At 43.6% G+C, this 22,501-nt stretch overlaps 2 protein-coding genes across 4 annotated transcripts in view; one reads left to right on the top strand and one right to left on the bottom strand.

Moving 5' to 3' along the window:
• Nucleotides 1-487: 487 nt before the first annotated feature.
• serhl (serine hydrolase like) lies at nt 488-11,126 on the bottom strand. Its single transcript, XM_042102629.1, has 14 exons — nt 10,756-11,126; nt 10,347-10,438; nt 9,573-9,716; nt 9,111-9,224; nt 8,427-8,468; nt 7,555-7,574; nt 7,123-7,197; nt 6,438-6,550; nt 4,360-4,439; nt 4,002-4,036; nt 3,671-3,747; nt 2,910-2,985; nt 767-902; nt 488-679 (listed from the first exon to the last, which is right to left on the bottom strand). The coding sequence occupies exons 2-13, from the start codon at nt 10,402-10,404 to the stop codon at nt 777-779; spliced, it is 960 nt and encodes a 319-aa protein (XP_041958563.1). The 5' UTR covers nt 10,405-10,438; nt 10,756-11,126; the 3' UTR covers nt 488-679; nt 767-776.
• Nucleotides 11,127-11,853: 727 nt separating this feature from the next.
• actr2a (actin related protein 2a) overlaps nt 11,854-22,501 on the top strand; it is a 14,614-nt gene continuing 3,966 nt past the window's right edge. For all 3 annotated transcript variants that reach the window (XM_042102614.1, XM_042102613.1, XM_042102612.1), the window contains exons 1-7: nt 11,854-12,005; nt 13,320-13,430; nt 16,973-17,188; nt 17,504-17,576; nt 19,070-19,206; nt 19,575-19,724; nt 21,132-21,277. In XM_042102614.1, the coding sequence (XP_041958548.1) occupies nt 11,958-12,005; nt 13,320-13,430; nt 16,973-17,188; nt 17,504-17,576; nt 19,070-19,206; nt 19,575-19,724; nt 21,132-21,277 (881 nt within the window). In that variant the 5' untranslated portion in view covers nt 11,854-11,957. The remainder of the gene's footprint in view (nt 12,006-13,319; nt 13,431-16,972; nt 17,189-17,503; nt 17,577-19,069; nt 19,207-19,574; nt 19,725-21,131; nt 21,278-22,501) is intronic.

Raw genomic sequence — 22,501 nt, 5'->3', positions numbered from 1 at the left:
GATAGGCCTACACCATTAGGCTACCTGTTGCAATATATCTGTGTGCATTCCTACATTACGTCTATTTCTTTGATAACACGATTTGCTACCACGTAACAATACGCCGCTATTATTATTAGGTCTCAACACGCTTTGGTGGTAGGCTATTATATGCTGTGGGCTTTAATTAGCGCATTTCGGGTAGCCTACATCTGGTCAATAATTATCATCTGGTCAAATTGCAGTCTACATGAAATAGATTGTTTACAAGTTATGGTAATGTTATTCTGGCGTGAACATTGCGCTTTCATCACGTTAGCACCCTATGATTACAGCTCGTTATGTCTCGTCAAAATGATTACAGCTCGTTATGTCTCGTCAAAATTCATTGATGAAGGAAGGTTCGCTTTATCCCAGAGAACCATACTCGTTTCACTTAGGCTAGACTAAAACAGAAGAGAAGAACTTGGCACTAACCATGTAGTCGTGTTTTCTATAGCATAGGATATTCGTTAACCTGTCGTTCTTTGAACTCTTTAAAAATGTTGGGATATGTCTGCGAGGTTTAGCCAAGTTCCATGCATAGCCTATGCTACTGCTTTTAAATGACTTTGAAACATTTTTAAGGAAAATTTGCAGGCTTACGATTAATTTGTGTATGTGTGTGTGTGTGTGTGTGTGTGTGTGTGTCTGTGTGTGTGTGAGAAAGAGAGAGAGAGAGAGAGTTAGAGTGTGTGTGTGTGTGTGTGTGAGTGAGAGAGAGAGTGTGTGTGTGTGTGTGTGATATGATATGAGTGTTATAACTTGGCAGTGCTGTCAGTAGCGGACAGCAGGAAGTCAGTGATGATGGGCGCCACGACCTCCGGCTGGTTCATGTGAATGTGGTGATCCCCTGGAACTGTCATAACCTTCATGTTCTTACTCTGTAGCAGAGAATGACAGAGAGAGAGAGAGAGAGAGAGATGAGAGAGAGAGAATAGAGAGAGAAGAGAGGGAGAGAGAGGGAGAGAGAAAGCGAGAGAGAGAGAGAGATAGAGATAGAGAGAGAAAGGGAGAGAGAGAGAGAGAGAAAAAGGTTACAACTAGGGTTGGGCACCGAAACATGGTTCTAATATGGCACCGGTGCCGACGCAAACGGTAGTAACTGCATCGAATAACAACGTGGATTTCGGTGCCTCATTTCGGTGCTTAAATAGCGTTTTTTTTTTATATATATATTTTTATACGAGGCATCACTGCATGTCATGCGCCATCTCTAACGTTTTGCTCTGATAGCAACACATCCAGATACAGTTAGCTAACATAAATATTGGATGTATAAACCAGAGGGGTGCACCACATAGGCGAGTGGACAGTGTTTGACAGCTTGCGTGAGCCCAAGTGCTTAGGCCTACTTTAAAGTGATATCACGAGCTCCTGTCAAAATCTAGCAGTGTTACACAATATCCTTGCTAATGCGCTAACTGGCATTTATTTGAAATGTTATCAGCAAAGTTGTAAGGTGAAAACTTTATTTCACGGTGTGTTCTAAACGACATAATGGCATGATATTAATCTTCCATGTGCATGAGGCCCATATAGCATCACAATGAATATGAAGATCATGTTAAAAGTTCGCTGGCAAAAACATAAATATGTAGTTTACATACCTGATGTCACTGAGCTGTCAAAGAGGCTACGAAACCATCTCCGTAAGTTATCGCTAATTAAACTCAGCTGACTGGTGTTAGCGCATAGCCATAGTTGCTGTTAAAATGCTGCCTACTAGGCTAGCGCTGGGAATCTACACTTCAACACCGACATGTAGCCTCTAACATGTTCAAAACTATTGCGTGTTATGGGTTAAGACATTACATTTCTTGAAGCATTTGGGAACACACTGAATTAACTGGAAAGTAGAGTCCGTATTAGATTAGCTTGCTTGCAAATGCCGTTGTCCATGACTTGGCATTTCTATAACAAGCGGTTTTATGGCAAACCGCTTACACTGGGTAAACTTGAAAGCAGAGCTTACCATTGTGTGTGCATGCATGGCAAGCTGTTTTAGGATTTAAATGTATTATTCGTAGGAGCAATGAGATATTGATACTAAATTGAATATAACAGCAATTGCATGTTCAAATTTGTCTTATCAATAAAAAATAAAAAAGAAATTCATGCTTTAGACCATTTTAATTTAAAACATTTTAAAAACAAAGTACCGGTTCAGGCACCGTTTCGGCACCGGCACCGTTTTAAAAGTATCGATTTAGCACCGGTATCGGATAAAACCCAAACGATACCCAATCCTAGTTACAACTAGGTTACAACTAGCTTACAGGGTTATACCTTGTAAGTATGTTCCATATGCCATAGTGAGAAGGTGAGTGTGCACTCGCATCTATGTGGTAGAAAATGGATGATACTAAATAATTGAACAGGGTACAACTGAGAGACGTTCACTTTCTCTTGAATATGAGATTACACGTACACACACACACACACACACACACTTCTCCTCTATGCCATTTTTCAGTGAGAATGTGGGACTTACAGCTTTAGGGTGGCTGACTAGAGGGTTTACGTTGGTATGTGTGGTTGAGTGTGCTTGTCTAGTAAGTTTACATGAAAGTGTGTGTGTGTGTGCATGAGCGTATGCGTGCATCTGTTCGAGTGAGTGTGTGTGTGTGTGTGTGTGTGTGTGTGTGTGTGTGTGTCTGTTCGAGTGTATGTGTGTGTGTGTGTGTGTGATTGTGCACGCGTATGCGTATGCGTGCATCTGTTCGAGTGAGTATGTGTGTGTGTGTCTGTTCGAGTGTGTGTGTGTGTATGTGTGTGCGCATGCGTATGTGTGCATCTATTCGAGTGAGTATATGTGTGTCTGTTCAAGTGTGTGTGCCTGTTCAAGTGTGTGTGTCTATTCAAGTGTGTGTGTGTGTGTGTGTACTCACGTTCTGGTAGCCGTTCATGAGGGACTCCGAGCAGCCCTCAGGCGGAGGAAAGAGTTTATTCAGACCAGCTTCAGCCCTGCGGGAGAGAGAGGGAGAGAGAGAATAGAGAGAGAGAGGGAGGGAAAGGGTGAGAGGGAGGGAGAGAAGGAGGGGGAGGGGGAGAGGGGGAGAGAGAGAGAGAGAGTGAAAAAGGAAAATAGAGAATATGCTATATTTCAATGCCATACCAGTGATATATATCAATACCATAATAATAATTGATAGAGGACACAGTGCAAATGGTATTTAATACTGTATGACTGTAAAGGGTTGTCCCTGAAGAAAAAGAGAAACTGTGTGTTTCAGAAGAGGCAGAGAGAAATGACTGGGCACTTTATTTTAACTAAACCACCAAGAGCCCACAGACACTAAAAATGACGATCAAAGGAAGACAGATATAGAAGAAAAGAAAGAAGAGAGGGAGGGAGTGACAGAAGAGAGAGAGGGAGTGAAAGAAGAGAGGGAGTGAGTGAAAGAAGAGAGAGAGGGAGTGAAAGAAGAGAGGGAGTGAGTGACAGAGAGAGGAAGACAAGAACATAAAAAGAGAAAGGAAGACAGACAGAGAGACCCAACGAGACAAGAGGAGGAGACAGATCCAACTGTTTGGAGAGAAACAGATTGTTTAGGAATACAAGAGAGTAAAACGAGACAGAGAGAGAGAAAGACAGAGAAAAGAGAGAGAGAAAAAAAGATTGAGAAAAACAGATGTGATGTCCTCTCACATTAAGACCAGGACACGGGCCTGGATCCTGGACTGCAGCTCTAAGCTCTGCTCCAGACTAATGCGGGTCACGTTTTTCTGAAACAAACAAACAAACAAATAAATAAATATGGGCAAAACAAAATGAAAAAGCTGCTCCTCAGGTCACTTCCATATCATTTGTGGATTTATGCTACTTTCAAAATCACCACGTTTTCTAAATACAAACAGTATCAATACAATTCGGCAAACAGTATCAATACAATGTCTGATTGAAGTAGGTTTAAGAGCATCATATTTCTATGCAGGCATTCTTTACATAACTGTCATTATGCCAAAATAAAGAACCTCACCAGGTTGATCCTCAAGTCCCTGGTAAACACAAAGCCTAAGAGGGTCGAATGGGAGAAAGGGTACTGATGAGCAACAACCAACAATCACCATGGCAACGACCACAACAAACAAGTAAGAATAGCAGGTGAGAAACAAATAAACAAACAAACACACGCTGCTGAACTTGAATCAAACATTCTTTAGAACACAGCTGATCAACCGTCTGCTTTCACGTTTGAATGAAGCGGTAATTATATGTTTGCAGCTGTAATTACATGAATTTATTTTACCGTAGAATGTTGGGAAATCCCATTCAAGTCAATGGAGCGTTCTACTAGCATTGTGAAGAGCCGTATAATAAGGGAGAAATAAACCTACCGCCTTCAGCCTCTCTTAATCCCCTTTCTAGAAGATGCTGAGCTGACTGCTCTGTTAACTGGGGGTTGGCTGCCATTAACCTGAGAGCGAGAGAGAGAGAGACAGAGACAGAGAGAGAGAGAATGAAAACAAAATCGTTTAAAAAAAAATTGAGTGAGAGAATAAGACATAACCACAATACATGCGAAAGAAGTAAACTTTTGCTGAAATACTGAGCCTCTGAATTCATACAGAATCTAGGGGACACTCTAGGAGGCTCTACTAGAGTCACAGATCCATATATAGAGTTTGGCCAACTAGGGAATGGAATGGTCTGAGCTATCCCATTATGTGATTGGTTCCAAGGCGGTCACGTGGTTCGGGGACGCCATGTTTCATACCAACATTCATCAGATCCATTAACATAGTACAGTGAATATTGGACGAAATATCATAAATTGTTAAAAAATCATTAATTATTTTTAAAAAATGCCTAACTGTTGTGCCTATGGTTGCAGTGCAAGGCCGGGAAGCGGGAAACGGTTGCAAACTGGCAGGCAAATAATTACTCCCTATTGTGAGAGTTAACTTCAATGTCAATTTCTCTCTTCGACTTTCCATACAAAAAATATAGTAATACCATCATCAATGTATACCATGCTGTCAAAAAGTTCTAATATTGCTTTAGAAATGAAGTTAGCCAAGTCTTATCGTCAGCTTTTCCGCTAGCATTTGATGTATCTAAAAGCTTAGAAACTACATTGTGATCTTGCCATAGTCATAACTTCAAATTCAAATTCAAATTCATTTATTAGAGGATAACCCCTTGAGATGGACATCTCAATTCCTCAACTTGAATTTAAGTTTGTCTAATTTCAATTGTCATCTGTAACTCAGATGAAATATACTGTGAAAAAACACATAACTTTGCCTTGGTTACTACTACGTTATTATTGACTCGGGAGACTGAAGATGAAAAAAGGTAAACACTGCTCCGAGACTGATTAGGCGACGTGGTCACTCACTACAATGGGCATTTTACAGGCCCATTTAAGATATCAAAGGTAAATATACGCTGGAATATTTCTGTAAGGGCCTTTTACATACTGACAAACGTTGATAATATCATTTATAGGTCTGTTAATGGTGAAAATAAGCGATTTATTTCAACATAGCATATTCGCCCCATAGAGTTACACTGTAGAATCATCTGACGTTGGTCTTAAACATGGCGCCCATGATTTCAATTGTCCGAACTCTCTAAATATACGGCACTGAGCAAGCATGTCAACCCACTCCAGACAGAAGCAATCAATCATCTCCAGGCATCTCAGAGAGAGAAGAGTGAGTGATTGAGTGAGTGAGTGGGTGTAGTAAGTGAGTGAGTGAGTGATCACCTCTGCATGGCCTTCTGGTGGGTGGAGTGAGTGAGTACCTCTGCATGGCCTTCTGGTGGGTGTAGAGAGTGAGTGATCACCTCTGCATGGCCTTCTGGTGGGTGGGTGGGTGGGTGTCTGGTGGGTGGGTGAGTGAGTGAGTGAGTGAGTGAGTGAGTGAGTGAGTGAGTGAGTGAGCGAGCGAGCGAGCGAGCACCTCTGCATGGCCTTCTGGTGGGGTGAGTGAGTGATCACCTCTGCATGGCCTTCTGGTGGGTGTAGTGAGTGAGTGAGTGAGTGAGTGAGTGAGTGAGTGAGTGAGTGAGCACGTGATCACCTCTGCATGGCCTTCTGGTGGGTGTAGTGAGTGAGTGAGTGAGTGAGTGAGTGATCACCTCTACATGGCCTTCTGGTGGGTGTAGTGAGTGAGTGAGTGAGTGAGCACCTCTGCATAGCCTTCTGGTGGGTGTAGTGAGTGAGTGAGTGAGCGAGTGATCACCTCTGCATGGCCTTCTGGTGGGTGTAGTGAGTGAGTGAGTGAGTGAGTGAGTGAGTGAGTGAGCACGTGATCACCTCTGCATGGCCTTCTGGTGGGTATAGTGAGTGAGTGAGTGAGTGAGTGAGTGATCACCTCTGCATGGCCTTCTGGTGGGTGTAGTGAGTGAGTGAGTGATCACCTCTGCATGGCCTTCTGGTGGGTGTAGTGAGTGAGTGAGTGAGCACCTCTGCATAGCCTTCTGGTGGGTGTAGATCTTCTCCTTCTTCCCCTCGCTGTCCCTCTTCTCCACCTGCATCATCTCCTCCATCCCCTGCTTCAGGATGTCCGGCAGCTCCTTCTGTGAGGGGGGGGGGGGGGGGGGGTGACAAAAGGAGGGAGGGATGGGAGGAGAGGGGGGGGGGGGTGACAAAAGGAGGGAGGGATGGGAGGAGAGAGAGAGAGAGAGAGGGAGGATGACAAGAGGAGGAAGGGGTGGGAGGAGAGAGGGAAAAGAGAGAGAGAGAGAGAGAGAGAGAGGGAGGATGACAAGAGGAGGGAGAGATGGGAGGAGGAAAGCACATTGGATGAATGAAGTAGTTTTTGCTATTTGTTTTTGTAGTATTGACACAAACATTAGAGACAGAAGCATTTGGGTGGTAAAATCACATTTCAAGTGCTAAATCGCTAAATCACCACAGAGGGTGGGGTGGAGTGGATGGTTCTGGGATGCTTTTCTGAGCAGAGAGAAAGAGAGAGAGAGAAAGGGAGGATGACAAGAAGAAGATAGGAGGAAAGCCAATTGAATGAATGAAGTGTTTTTGCTATTTTTTTTGTACCTAGCACTCTCATTGTGTGTGCGAGAGTGTGAGTGTGAGTGTGTGTGTGTGTGTGTGTGTGTGTGTGTGTGTGTGTGTGTGTGTGTGTGCATACCGTGTTAGTGGGGTAGAATCCATAGGAGTCCAGCAGCACCAGGGCCTCCACCATCTCAGGGAACACTGCGCTGAACTGCACATAACACAACAAACAAACAAACAAACAAACACAAGAGTATAAGAACAGGCTGAACTGCCAACAGACAACTACACACAACAACAAACACATGTCATGAGTGTCATGACAACCTGAGAACAAAACGGAGAGCCCAGACAAAACAACTACCATATGATTTTCAACACCGGCTTAACTGTTCACAGACAACATAATAATGAAATAACCACACTGATTCAGACACCTCCAACTGAAGTCAACATGCCCCCCCCAAATTGTCATTCTCAATCAGTATGATGTCTCACATCTGACATCGATAATGAGATGACGATGAGAGATAAAGGAGCTTGAATAGCTCTGATATTCCATTCTTACCATTCCTGCCACATTGCCACCTGTAAGAGCAAACAGAGACACTTGGTTTACTGCACTGGGATCATATTGTTAGTATGTTGATTATTAAAATACATCCAGTTTTCTTGTAAAATAATGAATCAAATGCATCTGGTTTTACATTTGCACACCCACATGGAATATGGGGATCAATCAATCAATCAATCACACGAGGGGCCATACACAGCAAACATACACTAAGGACCTCTAAGCTGACGTCAATACTGTAGTAAATGTACACTAAGAATATCTAAGCTGCAGCAATACTGTAGCCACGGTGGGACTTCAGCCCCTCAACTTTCACCTACTGGTCATCACAAGCTTGACATAGAGGTGAGGCCGGTGACCTTCGACCTCACCTCAGGCGTTTATGAACACACGTGCCCCGTGCACTCAGGGTCACGCAATGCAGTGTTAACGGTGCAATACGGAGTGTTTTGTAAACAAAACAAACATTTCTAGGCAATATTGTAATTCTAAATTCTAAAGGCTTAATTAAGATCTGGAGCTGCCTCCTCTGCATGATTTTGTAGAGTGAAACATATTATATGATATTTGTACACGTACACACACACACACACACACACACACACACACACACACACACACACACACACACAATATGATATGAATATATAAGAATATGCATGGTGGGTAGGTACACAGCACTGAAGAAGACAACCATAGATCAGTGTGCACTTTGCATGAAGGCAAACTCTTCATGACTTAAAACTGTTAAAACCATTAAAAAAAAAAGACTCCTCCATTTTTCCATCACGAGATAAGACCACTATTTCACACCTCCGCTCAGCATAGAGGAGTAAGATCGGCAGATACTCTGGGCAGAAACTCACCCATGCTGTGGCCCAGTATGGAGAAGCGTTTCCACTGCAGAGCTGGGGAGGCATTGACCACACATTAGACAAAACCGGCTTATTTTTGTGCCACACTCTAAACTCATTAGATGCAGAGGTGTAGTGGTAAAAAAAGAGGTGGGTAAACTATGAATTCTGTGATCACGGTAAAGTGGACTGCGCCATGCGGTATCAGATTTTTTTAAAAGGCATTCAGAACATGTTTGATGATGGTGGAGGTTATTGTCCAATGTTTATAAACAATACATCCCTGTTTAGATGTATTGTTCATCAAGAACCTTGTCTAAACAAAGCCCTCCTATCAGGCACCACTTTTTTATTAAATGAGAGGGTGTTAGACCTTTCTCTCTGTGTGTGTGTGTGTGTGTGTGTGTATTAAGAACTAACGCTATTGTAGTAGCAACTCTGTGCGCACACACACACACACACACACACACACGGAGCACAGTGACGCTGGAGAGTCTCCTACACCTCATGTAGGAGACTCTCGTAGGAGGAGACTCATGTAGGAGGTTCTCATGACCGGCCAGGAAGTCATTTGGACATTGAAATCTCATGTATATACGTGTGTGTGTGTGTGTGTGTGTGTGTGTGTGTGTGTGTGTGTGTGTGTGTTGTATGTGTATTAAGAACTAACGCTATTGTAGTAGCAACTCTGCGCACCTTCGACCACTCTCCTGACGTCGGCCACATACGCGGGGAAGGTGTAGAAGACTCCGGAAGGCCTCGGCGAAGAGAGGCCATGGCCTGCCATGTCCAGAGCCACACACCTCCACTCTTCACAGGAGAGAGAGAGAGAGAGGGAGAGAGAGGGGGGGGGGGGGAGAGGGGGGAGAGATGAAGAGAGAAGAGAGAGAGAAGAAAGAGAGAGAGAGAGGGAGAGAGAGAGGGAGAGAGGGAGAGAGAGAGGGGGACGGAGGATAGGAGAATGAGAGATAGACAGAGACAGGCAAAGGGGAAAAGTGGGTGGAAATATCAGTTGATGAGTATAATGAAAGAAAGGCACCTGAGACCTGCTGTGCAACAGCATTTTACAGTCAGACTTAGTAGGATTCATTTAGGATTCTGAACAAACCAACAAACAAATACACACATACACACCACACACACACACACACAGTCTACCTTGCGGTAACAGTGGTATCAAGGTGTTGAAGGAACCAGAGTTGTCTGCCCATCCATGCAGGCATAAGACTGGACGGCCCTCCTCAGGACCCCAGACCTGCCCTCTCATCTCTCCCCAAGGCACTGGTAACCGTAACTCTGTGGCTGTTAGTATAGAATATTTTAATAACTATATAACGACATAGTTATAACTATCACCTAAAGTTGATATATAATAAACTAGAGGAGGAGGATAACCTGTCAATGCTAGAGAACCATATCAGAGAGGGTTAAGCGGAGCTAGTAATCAAGGATCTTTGACCATATGCTATAGTCTACACTGAGTTCCTTCACAATTAGGCTATTCAAGGGTGTCCTTTACAATCTGATTTATAGTACCTTTTAATTGTGCAGAACCTGTGCGGAATGTGTGTAGGCTGCTATTTAATTCCTTTCTTTTCAAGGAGCTGGCCCAAGCTATTTTTGAACAAAGTAGGTAGTTAATCTTTCTTTTACCAGAACCTGGGCAAACACATAATCAGTTTAATGGGTTCTGTTAGGATGATCATGATAATTTGCCCTCTGATGATTAAAGTATGTCTCCTCCAGAACAAAAAAAAAAGATCCAATATCAATCGAACATTCGAACAACAATAATCATGAACACTGTCAGGACACCCTGTAAAAAACGTGCCCTGTGTAGGACTATCCCGTTAGTTTCAGAAGTAGGCTAGGCTACGGAACTCTGCGACTGAACAAATTCACCAGTTTTGTTAAAGAATGACGTTATCTTACCGGTACGTTTCATTGTAGCTGTGGCAAGCTGTCTGGCACCATTCAAAGCTTGAATCATTGTAAAACTGCTTGTCGGCTGCAGGGTTTACCTACTAATGTTGAGTGCAAAGAGGAAGTTAACGTCAGCTACTGTGGTAGCCTGGATAAACCCAGATGAATCTCTTAGCAAATTTGCTTAAAATTAAATTATGCAAAAACAGTGTTTGATTGGCATTACAACTTAAGTGACAAATATATCCATGCATAGGCCTATATTTTAACACATGAAGAACGACGAGGGACTCTTAACCATTCGGAAACTTCACCAGCTCACAAGGTTGACACCAGTCAGTCAGTCAGGTCAGCTCACTCTGTAATAGCTACGTAGATAAGTTAGCTAGCTCTTTGAGAAGTTAAGGTTACCAATTACCTTAATGTAACAGACGACATAGATTTAAGTAGCGAACCACAAATGATTTGGAGAGCAAGATCCTTGTAAAACTGGCAGTAGGTTCGCAATTTGGAAAAAGGAAAGTTATACAATGGAATCTTCAGAGCTGTCCACAAATGCAGTAGCAGGCTTCGAAATTCACAGTAGAAGCACGTTCCCAGTGCTCCTTCTCTGTGTGCAACAAAATTGCGCAACTGTATTCAGCTCTGAAATGAACCACATGAAAGACAATTGACAAAAACATTACTGATAAACTAAAGAGGACGTTGACACAAAAATGAACTATATCTATATAACTATATCTGTAATTCTGGCGATATAACAGTGAGTTATGTTGCCCATAACATCTCTATCTTGAGCAGTCAGCACAGCCATGACTGTGCTGAACATGCTACAGCAAATTCTTCAAACTTTGTCAAATTAAATGTCTTCAACCTTGGTGATGCGGTTAAAAGAATATTACACGGATGGAAATGTGTATTCACACAGAGATGAGAACACCTTGATTATTCATATTTTGACTGTCGTTGTGAATTTACTCTGTCTGTCAGTGATTTTAATATTTGTTTCGCATGTCAAAATAAAAGACCAAAAGACATCAACAAACTACTTTTATTAACCACACGAGGGCGCTCAAATACAACTAATGTCACCGTTTACTTGAACCTGGGCAATTTAAAACGCACTGGATTTTAACACAGTGCATGATAAATTAGAAGCACCCGTTTAGTCAAATGAAATAGATGTCTGATTCATCTTGGAACCAGTCTTAAATGCCTGATGTCTGAGCAGAAACACACGCAAATTCCTCAGCCTCACTAATTAAGGACCCTTCATAGGCTACTGTCTATGAATCTAGTATTATCAGAGATTAGGCTAGACAGGTTCTGTTATTACTCCATCTGGAGCTAATGCCGCGAAACCAGACGTTTATTTAGATGTATAAAACGTCAACTGTCACCGTATTGCCATCTGACAAAAATACACAATCGTCCAAAATATTTTGGGTGGTAATTGGCACTATTGATGTTTAGTCCGACGCTTGCTGAATGATGAGGTCACATGCTAAACATTCCGGAAGAAGCTCGTTGTGCAGGAGCCGGGGATGTGTGATTTCCGCCTCGCAGAAGAAGAAAGTTGTGCAGGGCAAGACTGCAGGTTCCCGGAGAATCAGACAAGAAATGGACAGCCAGGGAAGGAAAGTGGTTGTTTGCGACAATGGTACCGGGGTAAGTTTGAAACCAGACCGTGTTCTAGCGTTCAATTCGGCGGTGTTCGTCTCTTGTTTTCCACCAATGTCTCTTTTCTTGCGGCAAAAAGAGATTCAGCCGAAACAGGAAGTAGGTTGCAATAGTAGCCTAGGCTACTAAAGAGCTAGACTGGATGGGTTAGGTTTCATCAAAGGAATGCAAATGCCAGGTTGTGAATGATACATGGGAGTGGTATATTGTGGTGGAGTCAAACAGTGAGGATACTTTTTCCATCGCATGAAGGTTGCATTCGCAACGTAATAGGCTATTAAGGCTAGACTAGCCTGCTCTCACAGAAATGACATGACAGATGATAGATCTCCTTCGTCAAACCCGTTTTGACATAACGTTAGCTAACTGGAAGTACCCAGCTAGCCAATTGACAGGAGTGTAAATTCTCAAGCGTGAGCTTGAAATGCCCATCACCTCTCCGCTGTAGTTATGAGGAGTGCCCTCGTTTCAGTTTATCATGAGTGAGAAATTCAGTTTGGAATGGTAGCCACATTAAGCTACCTCTACAGCTAGCTTGCTGGCTTACCAGAAGCATCAATGAAGTTGTTAGCTGTCGACTGTCGAGGCAGGCGAGCTCTGTCATTATTGCTAGGCAGCTACTTGCGAGGCGGCTATCTTTACAATGTAACAAGGAAGTTGCAGAGATGTAACCGTACAAGGCATCATTCGGAAGTCAGTCTCATTTCCACCACCACTTCTACACTGGCGCATATTTGTTAAACCGGTACATCACATTTTGTGGAACCATCGTAGATAAAATAAAGCCAGGCATCTTTATGCTGTTCCCAGACCTTTCATTTGAGCGCTATTTGATGACTAGCCTACTTTGACCATAACAAGTTGTAGCCTAGTGGTATCAAAGCACCTTTTCTCTGCATAGATAAACGCTCTTCTTTCAACTTGTCAGTTTCGTAGCTAAGTCTTTTCCCCGACAGTTTAGCTGACCAGAAAATAACTTCTGGAGCTTAGAGGAGACGTCTCAGACGGTAGTCATATCGATTGTCTAGTTTCTTTCTCGACTGCTCTCCCCCATTGCCTTCCTCTGGCTCCTCTGACTTTGAGCAACTTCCTGCCTGAAGTGACTAGGCGTCCTTTGCATTCAAGTTTCACCTGCAACTGCAACACACCGCTTAAATCAATTCATGCTTATTATCTAATGATGTGACACAGTGCTCAACAAAATAGGATTGAAACTCAAAATGGTGACTTAAGATAAACATCTCTCTCCTTCTCTCTCTGTCTCTCTCTTCCCTTCTCTCTGCCTCTCTCTCCCTCCTTCAGTTTGTGAAATGTGGCTATGCAGGCTCCAACTTCCCTGAACACATCTTCCCTGCGCTGGTGGGCCGGCCCATCATCCGGTCCACTGCCAAAGTGGGCAACATCGAGATCAAGGTAACCAACCAATCACACCCCTCTGTATTGCATTGTCACAGTCCTGTCAACCAATCACAACTCCCTTCAATAGCTAACTAGTCCTCTCCATTTGGCTACCACAGCCTCATAAACCTGTCCAAGCAGATCCTCCATCATTCTCTTGGCCGTTGTCCAACACTATCCCGTCAGCATCCACTTTATACTCATGATATCATGTCATTGGTCACAGTTGTTATGGTAAAGCCACAGCAATTATTATGGGATAGTGTTGATGAAAGGATAATGGCTGCTGTTGGACACTGGCATGCTTTGCTGATTTGTATCTAGTGTAATCGATCTCAAACAAAGTTGCGTGCACATATTGCTTCATCAAGAGGCCTTTGGAGAATAAAAAGGCCCCAACAGATTATATTTTTGGTGAATGTACTAGAATGTACTGTGTAAATCCACAAATACTTATGAGGACGTATATATGGATGTAAGTGCATTTCCTTATGGAAATAAAAACTCCTGAGTACCTGAGTACACCTGAGTAGGCATGTGCTCAGTAGCTAGCAGTTTGATGCAGTAACACTGATTTGCGCACTGCTGTTATCAGGGTGTGACTCTGTGCTTACACATTAACCCGACTCTTATCACTGAAACGGGTGGGACCGGCGGGGGCAGAGTGTGGACTGGGTTCTGTTGAGGTTCCTGCTGTGTGTGGACTGGGTTCTGTTGAGGTTCCTGCTGTGTATGGACTGGGTTCTGTTTAGCTTCCTGCTGTGTGTGGACTGGGTTCTGTTGAGGTTCCTGCTGTGTGTGGACTGGGTTCTGTTGAGGTTCCTGCTGTGTATGGACTGGGTTCTGTTGAGGTTCCTGCTGTGTGTGGACTGGGTTCTGTTTAGCTTCCTGCTGTGTGTGGACTGGGTTCTGTTTAGCTTCCTGCTGTGTGTGGACTGGGTTCTGTTGAGCTTCCTGCTGTGTGTGGACTGGGTTCTGTTTAGCTTCCTGCTGTGTGTGGACTGGGTTCTGTTGAGGTTCCTGCTGTGTGTGGACTGGGTTCTGTTGAGGTTCTGTTGAGGTTCCTGCTGTGTGTGGACTGGGTTCTGTTGAGGTTCCTGCTGTGTGTGGACTGGGTTCTGTTTAGCTTCCTGCTGTGTGTGGACTGGGTTCTGTTGAGGTTCCTGCTGTGTGTGGACTGGGTTCTGATTAGCTTCCTGCTGTGTGTGGACTGGGTTCTGTTTAGTTTCCTGCTGTGTGTGGACTGGGTTCTGTTGAGGTTCCTGCTGTGTGTGGACTGGGTTCTGTTTGTGGTCCTCAACATCTCACTTATGCTCACCCTCCTCTTCTTGAAACTGGTGTCATGTTCCGACCCTTAGGTTCTCACCTTCTCTCTTACACACACTATATTAGCATCAATTCTTAACTCCCACAGTCTCTGAGCATACGATTTCTTACTGTTTCACACCTTACACTCCTCTCTCTCTCTCTCTCTCTCTGTCACAACTCTGTGGCATGGTAACCTACAACCCAAACTATCAACTTTCTTTTCATGCTCTATATTTAACTCCTCCAACAGAACATCTTTTAAAAGACGCAGTTTGCACTACCGGAAACCTTGTACACGTTGCAAAGTGTCACAAGTTAAATCCAGTTGTAGGTTGCTTTTGGGAAAGAATGTGATCGACTCCTTGAAATATGCATTTTGATGATTAGCTGCATGATTACTTGTTGCCCATCAGATAGGAACTGAAAAAACTTTTACGAGTTAAGTGTGTCTAGACTCTAGAGTGTTTTCCAACAATGCACAAGTAAACGCGGAGTCACTTGACACACTGTTCTTGACCAACTTCCTCTCTCGCTGTCATTTGTAATGTGATCAAAATAACTCTGTTGAAAACAGGAACAAAACACAAGTTATAGGAGTAAGACGCCGACATGCAAGAGGAGTGCATGAACTCCTTTCGTGGTGGTTAGTGAGGTTCCTCCTTCACTGTGAAGTGTTTTGGGTGCCTTAAAAAGCTCTACATAAATGCAGTTTGTTGTTGTTGTTTGTTGAACTTCTATACTAGTCACAGGTTTACATATACAGGCTCATTGTCGCTGAAGAACTGAGATGATGCTAAGCTACCCCCCCCCCCCCCCCCCAACCACTAGTCTCCTCTCTTGTCTATTAAACAGCCAACATAGCCACAGTGAATTACAACATGAACACAAAACATCTAATCTGTCCTCAACATGCAAATGACTTCCTTTATGGGAGTTGAGGTTGCTGCTCATGTTGTGGTCATTTGTCAGATGTGTAGGGTGTAGCATAGCATTCTAACGTGATATAGCACAGATAACCAGCTGTCTATTTCAGGTTATACTAGATCAGTGTTTCTCAAAGTGTGGTCTGGGGACCACTGGTGGTCCGCAAGCTATCTGAGAGCAATCCCAAGTGGTCCACGAGCAGACCTGGTAAATTATAATATAGATGAGTTGTTTGCAATATTTAACCAACTTCAACTTGTAAATCCGAACAGTTCTGCAACACTGCCTATGTAAGCTATGCCACTTTAAATGATATTAATCATCTGACACAATAAGCAAGGTGCAAAGACAATAAGCCAGGTGGTTCAGTGAGTAGGCCTATTGTGTAACATAATATATTGTGGTTCAGTGAGTAGTCCTATTGTGCAATATACTGTTGGTTTACTTTACTTTTAAGCTAGGTTTTTTTTTTTTTTAATTATTATTGGTTAAGTGGTCCTTGGTCTGAAAAAGTTTAACATTGTACTAGATAGAGGTGTTGTTGAGCTTGAAAATACCTAGACTCCCAGGCTGCAGTCATCTGTCAAAAAACAGGGATGCTACCTGTAGGAAGACTGTGTTGACTCATTAGAGAGTGCAGTGACACACTGTTAGGTTGGGCAGTGGCCTGTATAGGATGCCATGGATATTGACCAGTGCCATTCAGAGTGCTATTGTCAATGGGCGCCGTGCCAAACAAGCTCCACAGGACCGTCAGGTTTAACAGTTATTTAACTCCTTGGAGTTGGAGTTGGATCTTCAACACAAGCTCTCAAATATAGTGAATGAACAACAGTTTTGATTTTATGTAGTCATGCTTTTATATGCATATCAAACTTCTGTGACCTGAAACAAACATGCATCAAAAAATGCAAATCAGGCTACCCAGAGCGCCTGTTGTCATGGCCATCAGTTCTTTTTGTCATTTAAAAGTGTGTGTGTGTGTGTGTGTGTGTGTGTGTGTGTGTGTGTGTGTGTGTGTGTGTGTGTTTTACCATCTATTTTATCGTAGCATTTAGCATAGAATAACATGCTTGTTAACGTAAACAGATGCCTGCTTCTCAAAACACTTTCTTTCTGCCACTATCACTGAATCTTTGTTTCTTTCTTTCTCTCTCTCTCTCTCCCCCCCCTCTCTCCCCCTCTCTCTCTCTCCCCCCCCCCCCCCTCTCTCTCTCTCTCTCTCTCTCTCTCTCTGTGTCACTCTTTTCTGACCTCCAAATGACCTGTTCCTTCCTCATGACCTCTGACCTCTTCCCTCTCTTTCCCCGCTGTGTCTCCGTCAGGACCTGATGGTGGGGGACGAGGCGTCGGAGCTGCGCTCCATGCTGGAGGTGAACTACCCCATGGAGAACGGCATCGTGCGCAACTGGGACGACATGCGCCACCTGTGGGACTACACCTTTGGGCCGCAGAAGCTCAACGTCGAGCCTCGCGGCTGCAAGATCCTGCTCACCGAGCCGCCCATGAACCCCACCAAGAACCGCGAGAAGATCATCGAGGTGTGTGTGTGTGTGTGTCTGCGTGCGTGCGTGCGTGTGTGTGTGTGTGTGTGTGTGTGTGTGTGTGTCTCACATACCCTTTACTATACCTAGAGATTGGCATGGTTTATTTGAGTTAGCCTAATAGCTGGTTTGATTTGCATTGAGAGATGATCTTATGGAAAGTGCCCCATGCCAATATATGTGTGTGTGTGTGTATTTGTGTGCCTGTGTGTGGGTGAGAAAGCAAGTGTGTGTCTGGGTGGGTGTGAGAAGAGTGTTTTCTCAGTTGGATGATGCGTCGTCCTCGACTAATGACATTGTCTCTGTGTGCAGGTGATGTTTGAGACTTATCAGTTCGGTGGTGTTTACATTGCCATCCAGGCCGTTCTCACACTCTACGCTCAAGGTATGTTTACACACACACACACACACACGTAAAGACCCAAGTATGAGTTGGACACACAGCTGGGTCCCTGTTTGGTGTTTCAGTGTGTGTGTGTGTGTGTGTGTGTGTGTGTGTGTGTGTGTGTGTGTGTGTGTGTGTGTGCTAGCAGGTTTTGGTGATTCAGTGTCAGCATGATCAAACTGTATGGGAGTCTGTTCTGTGGTGTGTGTGTGCACTTGCATGTACGTGCTCAAAGAAAATGTCATGTTTTGGTGATGCAGTGTCAGCATGGTCTTACAGTAAAGGAGTCAGAAGTAATGTCCTGTATTGTTATCTGATGTTTTGTAGTGGTATAGTTTTATAGGCTACACCGCGCTGCATTTCATAAGTCATAAGTGGAAAACTCTCATTTGAAGTCAACCTCCGTCACGTTAAATAAAACGCTACAAATTACAAACTGCAAATGTAAGATCTATGCTACATTGCAACGTGTCAATAAATGACCACATATATATCTAACCTCTCTATATATATATAATATCTCTGCCTGTTCTCGTTGTGTGGTTTCTACAGCACAGCAGCAGTAGGTTGCAGATTTAAAATAGTGCCCTTAATACAGTATACGATGCTAATTTGAGAGGCCAGTAATATCAACTCAAAAGAATGTATGTCTAGTAGTGTACGCAATAAATGTTCTTCATGTCTGTTGTCAAGTACTCTCATTAATATCTGATATTATAGTTTTGCTCTTTTGTACTAAATCATACATTTGTACTTGATTGATAGGATTGAACAGTGAATCTCAAATTAATCTTCACAGTCTGAGACATGACCCTGAGACAACACTGTTTTTTTTTGTTGTTTTTTTTATAATATCTTATACGTACAAGTCAGTCATTGTTCATCAAAGAAGTCCCCGAGAGTGGAGTCCCTTTTTCCACTGAGCGAATCGAATGCAAATTCACAGTGAAACATAAAGCTTCTTTGATGGACTAACAGACACACAGACACACACACACACACAGAAACACACAGCAGCTTTGACGGACTACCCACAGTGCATTTCTCTGTGGCATGTCCGCTCCCTGGGTGCGTTTGGAACTCCACTCTCGTCCCGTCCATGAAAGAGGCCGATTCAGCCAGCGGGCTCATCTTCTCCCTCAACTTACGGCCAATCCCCAGCAGAGTGTCCGGCTTCCTGCTGCAAAGGATTGTGGGATATGGGGGGGGTGTCTCACTGGGCTTTGTGCCTGAATGAGATTCGCACAGAAAGTACACTCACACCAGCGGAGACGTGCGTAAATAAACAAGTTAACAGGGACACACACACACACACACACACACACACACACACACACACGGATACTTCAGTGAAGATGGACAAGAACACACACACATGCTGTACAAGCTGCTTCGATCTCTTTTTACACACACACACACACACACACGTGTACACACAGAGAGAAGGCTCAGTCACCATGGTCTGAGAGTAGCGTGTGTGTGTTTGTTTTTAGGTCTGCTGACGGGTGTGGTCGTGGACTCTGGTGATGGCGTCACACACATCTGTCCCGTGTACGAGGGCTTCTCTCTTCCTCACCTCACACGCAGACTGGACATCGCCGGACGGGACATCACACGCTACCTCATCAAGGTACACACACATAACACACACACACACACACACACACACACACACACACACATAAACACGCACACAAATTCTGAAATTACAAAAGAAAAAAAAACATCTTAGTTACCTTACACAATATTTACAAGTATTTCCTTCCTTTTTTTATCCCTGTTATCTTCCCCCTCTTTTTTATCCTTGTTATCTTCCCCCTCTTTTTTTATCCCTGTTATCTTCCCCCTCTTTTTTTATCCCTGTTATATTCCCTCTTTTTTTATCCCTGTTATATTCCCCCTCTTTTTTTATCCCTGTTATCTTCCCCCTCTTTTTTTATCCCTGTTATATTCCCCTCTTTTTTTATCCTGTCTCTGTCTCTGTCCACTCCTGTCCAGCTGCTCCTGCTGAGGGGCTACGCCTTCAACCACTCGGCCGACTTTGAGACTGTGCGCATGATGAAGGAGAAGCTCTGCTACGTGGGCTACAACATCGAGCAGGAGCAGAAGCTGGCGCTCGAGACCACTGTCCTGGTCGAGTCCTACATGGTACACACACACACACACACACACACACACACACACACACCTGGACAAGAACAGCACATGCACTTACATTCTAACACACATACACACACACACACACACACACACACACACACACACACACACACACACACACACCTGGACAAGAACAGCACATGCACACACAATTCACATTCACACACACACACACACACACACACACACACACACACACACACATAGTTATTCACTCATTCACACACACCCTCTCTCTGTCATTAAAATGTTCTTGCAAGTCATGACAATCACAATGACGGAAGGGTAGATTTTAACCACAGGGGCTGCATTGTGCATTGTGATTCAGCTCATCTGTTGACTCATCAATAAGTGTGAATCACTAGCTTGGGCGCCCTCTGGTGGCCATTGGCTGTATAAACATTCAGGTTGTGGTGGACAACTAGAGCGCATCTCAGACAGACTTACGGTGTGTTTCCACACACCGAAATTTCGCGTCGCTCTCATTGAGGTTGAATGGTGACGAAATTCGCCCTGGTTTAGTTTAACTTTATTTAAATGAGGACCATTCGAGAACCAACCAGGTCCGCGTCTTTGTGTTTGGAGGCGGGAGTTACAAAAAAGTCTGACCAAGATGGCGGAGACTACCTGAGCTGTAACACGAAAATTTGTATGTGATTAAAATGTTTCTACACGAACATTGGCACTTGTATCAAGTATTGTAACACAAAGTATTGTAACACGAATTGTGGTTTATATGCCACACGAACTTAGTCAGAGCACATACACCACTAAATAGACCACTATATATGTTAGTTTAAGCACTCGATCTTTTTAGTTAGCTGACAGGCGAAATGCTAGTATTTTAGGACATTGGATTGCATTGTAAACCTAGCTAGACACCTAGGCTACATGCTGCAACACAGGTATGAAATATATTATGTCTTATTGACCTTGTTGTTTCTATGAACATGAATTGTTGTTTATAGGCAACATCAACTTAGTCGAGGCATAAAGACCCCTGGATATCTTCATTAAGTACTTAAACATTTAAACTAGCTGATTAGCCCAATTAGCTCGCTTGCCACCACTGGCTAGACACTGCAGTCAAAAGGTTAGCGGTTTCGCCGTCACGCCCCCGAGGCGAAATTTCGCTGGCCGAAAATCGCGAGGTGTTTCACTGTGTGGAAACCCACCGTGGAAACACACACACACACACACACACACACACATCCTCATACGTCCTGGCTCTCTCTCTTAGTGGTGTTCTGCCTCAGTGATCGGCCCATAAACAGCAGAAGCCATTCAAGGTTGTGAGACTTGCCAGTTGATGTGTGTGTGTGTGTGCGTGCGTGCGTGTGCGTGCGTGCGTGTGCGTGCGTGCGCGTGTGTGTGTGTGTGTGTGTGTGTGTGTAGCTCCCAGACGGTCGTGTGATAAAAGTGGGTGGGGAGCGTTTCGAGGCCCCCGAGGCTCTATTCCAGCCCCACCTCATCAACGTGGAAGGAGTGGGAGTCGCTGAGCTGCTCTTCAATACCATCCAGGCCGCCGACATCGACACCAGGTACGCGGACGCACACACACACACACACACACACACACACACACACACACACACACACACACACACACACACACACACACACACACACACACACGTTCATGTGCACTCATGTGCCCCTGGACTCACACACATGTGCATACAAATTCTATCACAACTAAGGTTGGGAACCAACCTATTAGAGTTGAATAGAATTGATAAGAACTGGGACTGGACAAAATAAAAAAAATTCAGAATTAAAAAAATAGATTTTTTTATTAGCCTCTGTCTATCAATTACTAAACACAACTTCCTAAACACCTGCATAATTGCAAACAAAGACAAGGTTGTCACCTATTTTGAGACTGCCCAAAACGACAAGGCCGTTATTTTAATTAGCTTCTGTAGATTACTCTCAGCAGGGGAGTTTTAAACATTCTAACAGAAGATTCTGTTCCGGGCAATTCCGCTCAAAATGGTCACATCCATAACGGCAACACAATGGCATGGTATTTAGTTGCCATTATGGACGTGACAGTTTTGCATGGAATTGCCCTTCCGCAACAATGTAAGGCTCTAAAATTCAATGTTAGATTCAATGAACCCAGATATTCTTTAGAACTTTCCATTTCCAACATTCCTGTCACACGGTGTGATGGTAAAAGGGTTAAGGTCTTGGACATGCTTTTTTTCACCTCCAAAGTGAGTGTTAATATACGCCTGTGTGAGGTGGAAGTTGATGGTGTACATGTTGTTGCTATAATACGCTTTATTTAGCTAAATAGCTCACTTCCTGACTTAGCTAAGGCAGGCAGCTAAGCAACGACCCATTATTGAAGAAGAAAAAACCCTGTGACCTCAAAAAGTTGAACTGTTTTTAACTTTTAGCATCAACGTCTTTTTTAGAAAAAGTCTCTTTTTTTATTCTGCTTGCGCCTTGCTCATCTAAACACGAGGCACGTAGCAACAGGCACGTAGCAACAGGCAGTTAAACAATTGAGTTTGAGCGCCTGGAAGGGAAAAGGGTGTCAGTGTGAACAGACTCTTAGGGTTTTAATGTATATATGGACTCTTGGGGTTTTAATGTATGTATGGACTCTTGGGGTTTTAATGTATGTACGGAGTCTTAGGGTTTTAATGTATGTACGGACTCTTTAATGTATGTTTGATCAGTGCTTATAAATAGTTCACTTTTTGAAAGTTCAGTTCAGTTTTGATAGTCCATCAGAATCGGAATTGATATAATTT

This window comes from Alosa sapidissima, chromosome 9 (assembly GCF_018492685.1).
Source record: "Alosa sapidissima isolate fAloSap1 chromosome 9, fAloSap1.pri, whole genome shotgun sequence".
Taxonomy (NCBI): domain Eukaryota; kingdom Metazoa; phylum Chordata; class Actinopteri; order Clupeiformes; family Clupeidae; genus Alosa; species Alosa sapidissima.
This window is presented reverse-complemented; position numbering and strand designations above follow the sequence as displayed.

What these genes read in the sequence shown, in the direction of transcription:
- serhl (XM_042102629.1), bottom strand. Translation starts at nt 10,404, where the DNA reads ATGATTCAAGCTTTGAATGGTGCCAGACAGCTTGCCACAGCTACAATG. An exon ending in AGCTACAATGAAACGTACCG is followed by an intron (nt 9,717 to 10,346) that starts GTAAGATAACGT and finishes CTATACTAACAG; the next exon opens with CCACAGAGTTACGGTTACCA. An exon ending in GTGGCAATGTGGCAGGAATG is followed by an intron (nt 7,198 to 7,554) that starts GTAAGAATGGAA and finishes TGTTATGTGCAG; the next exon opens with TTCAGCGCAGTGTTCCCTGA.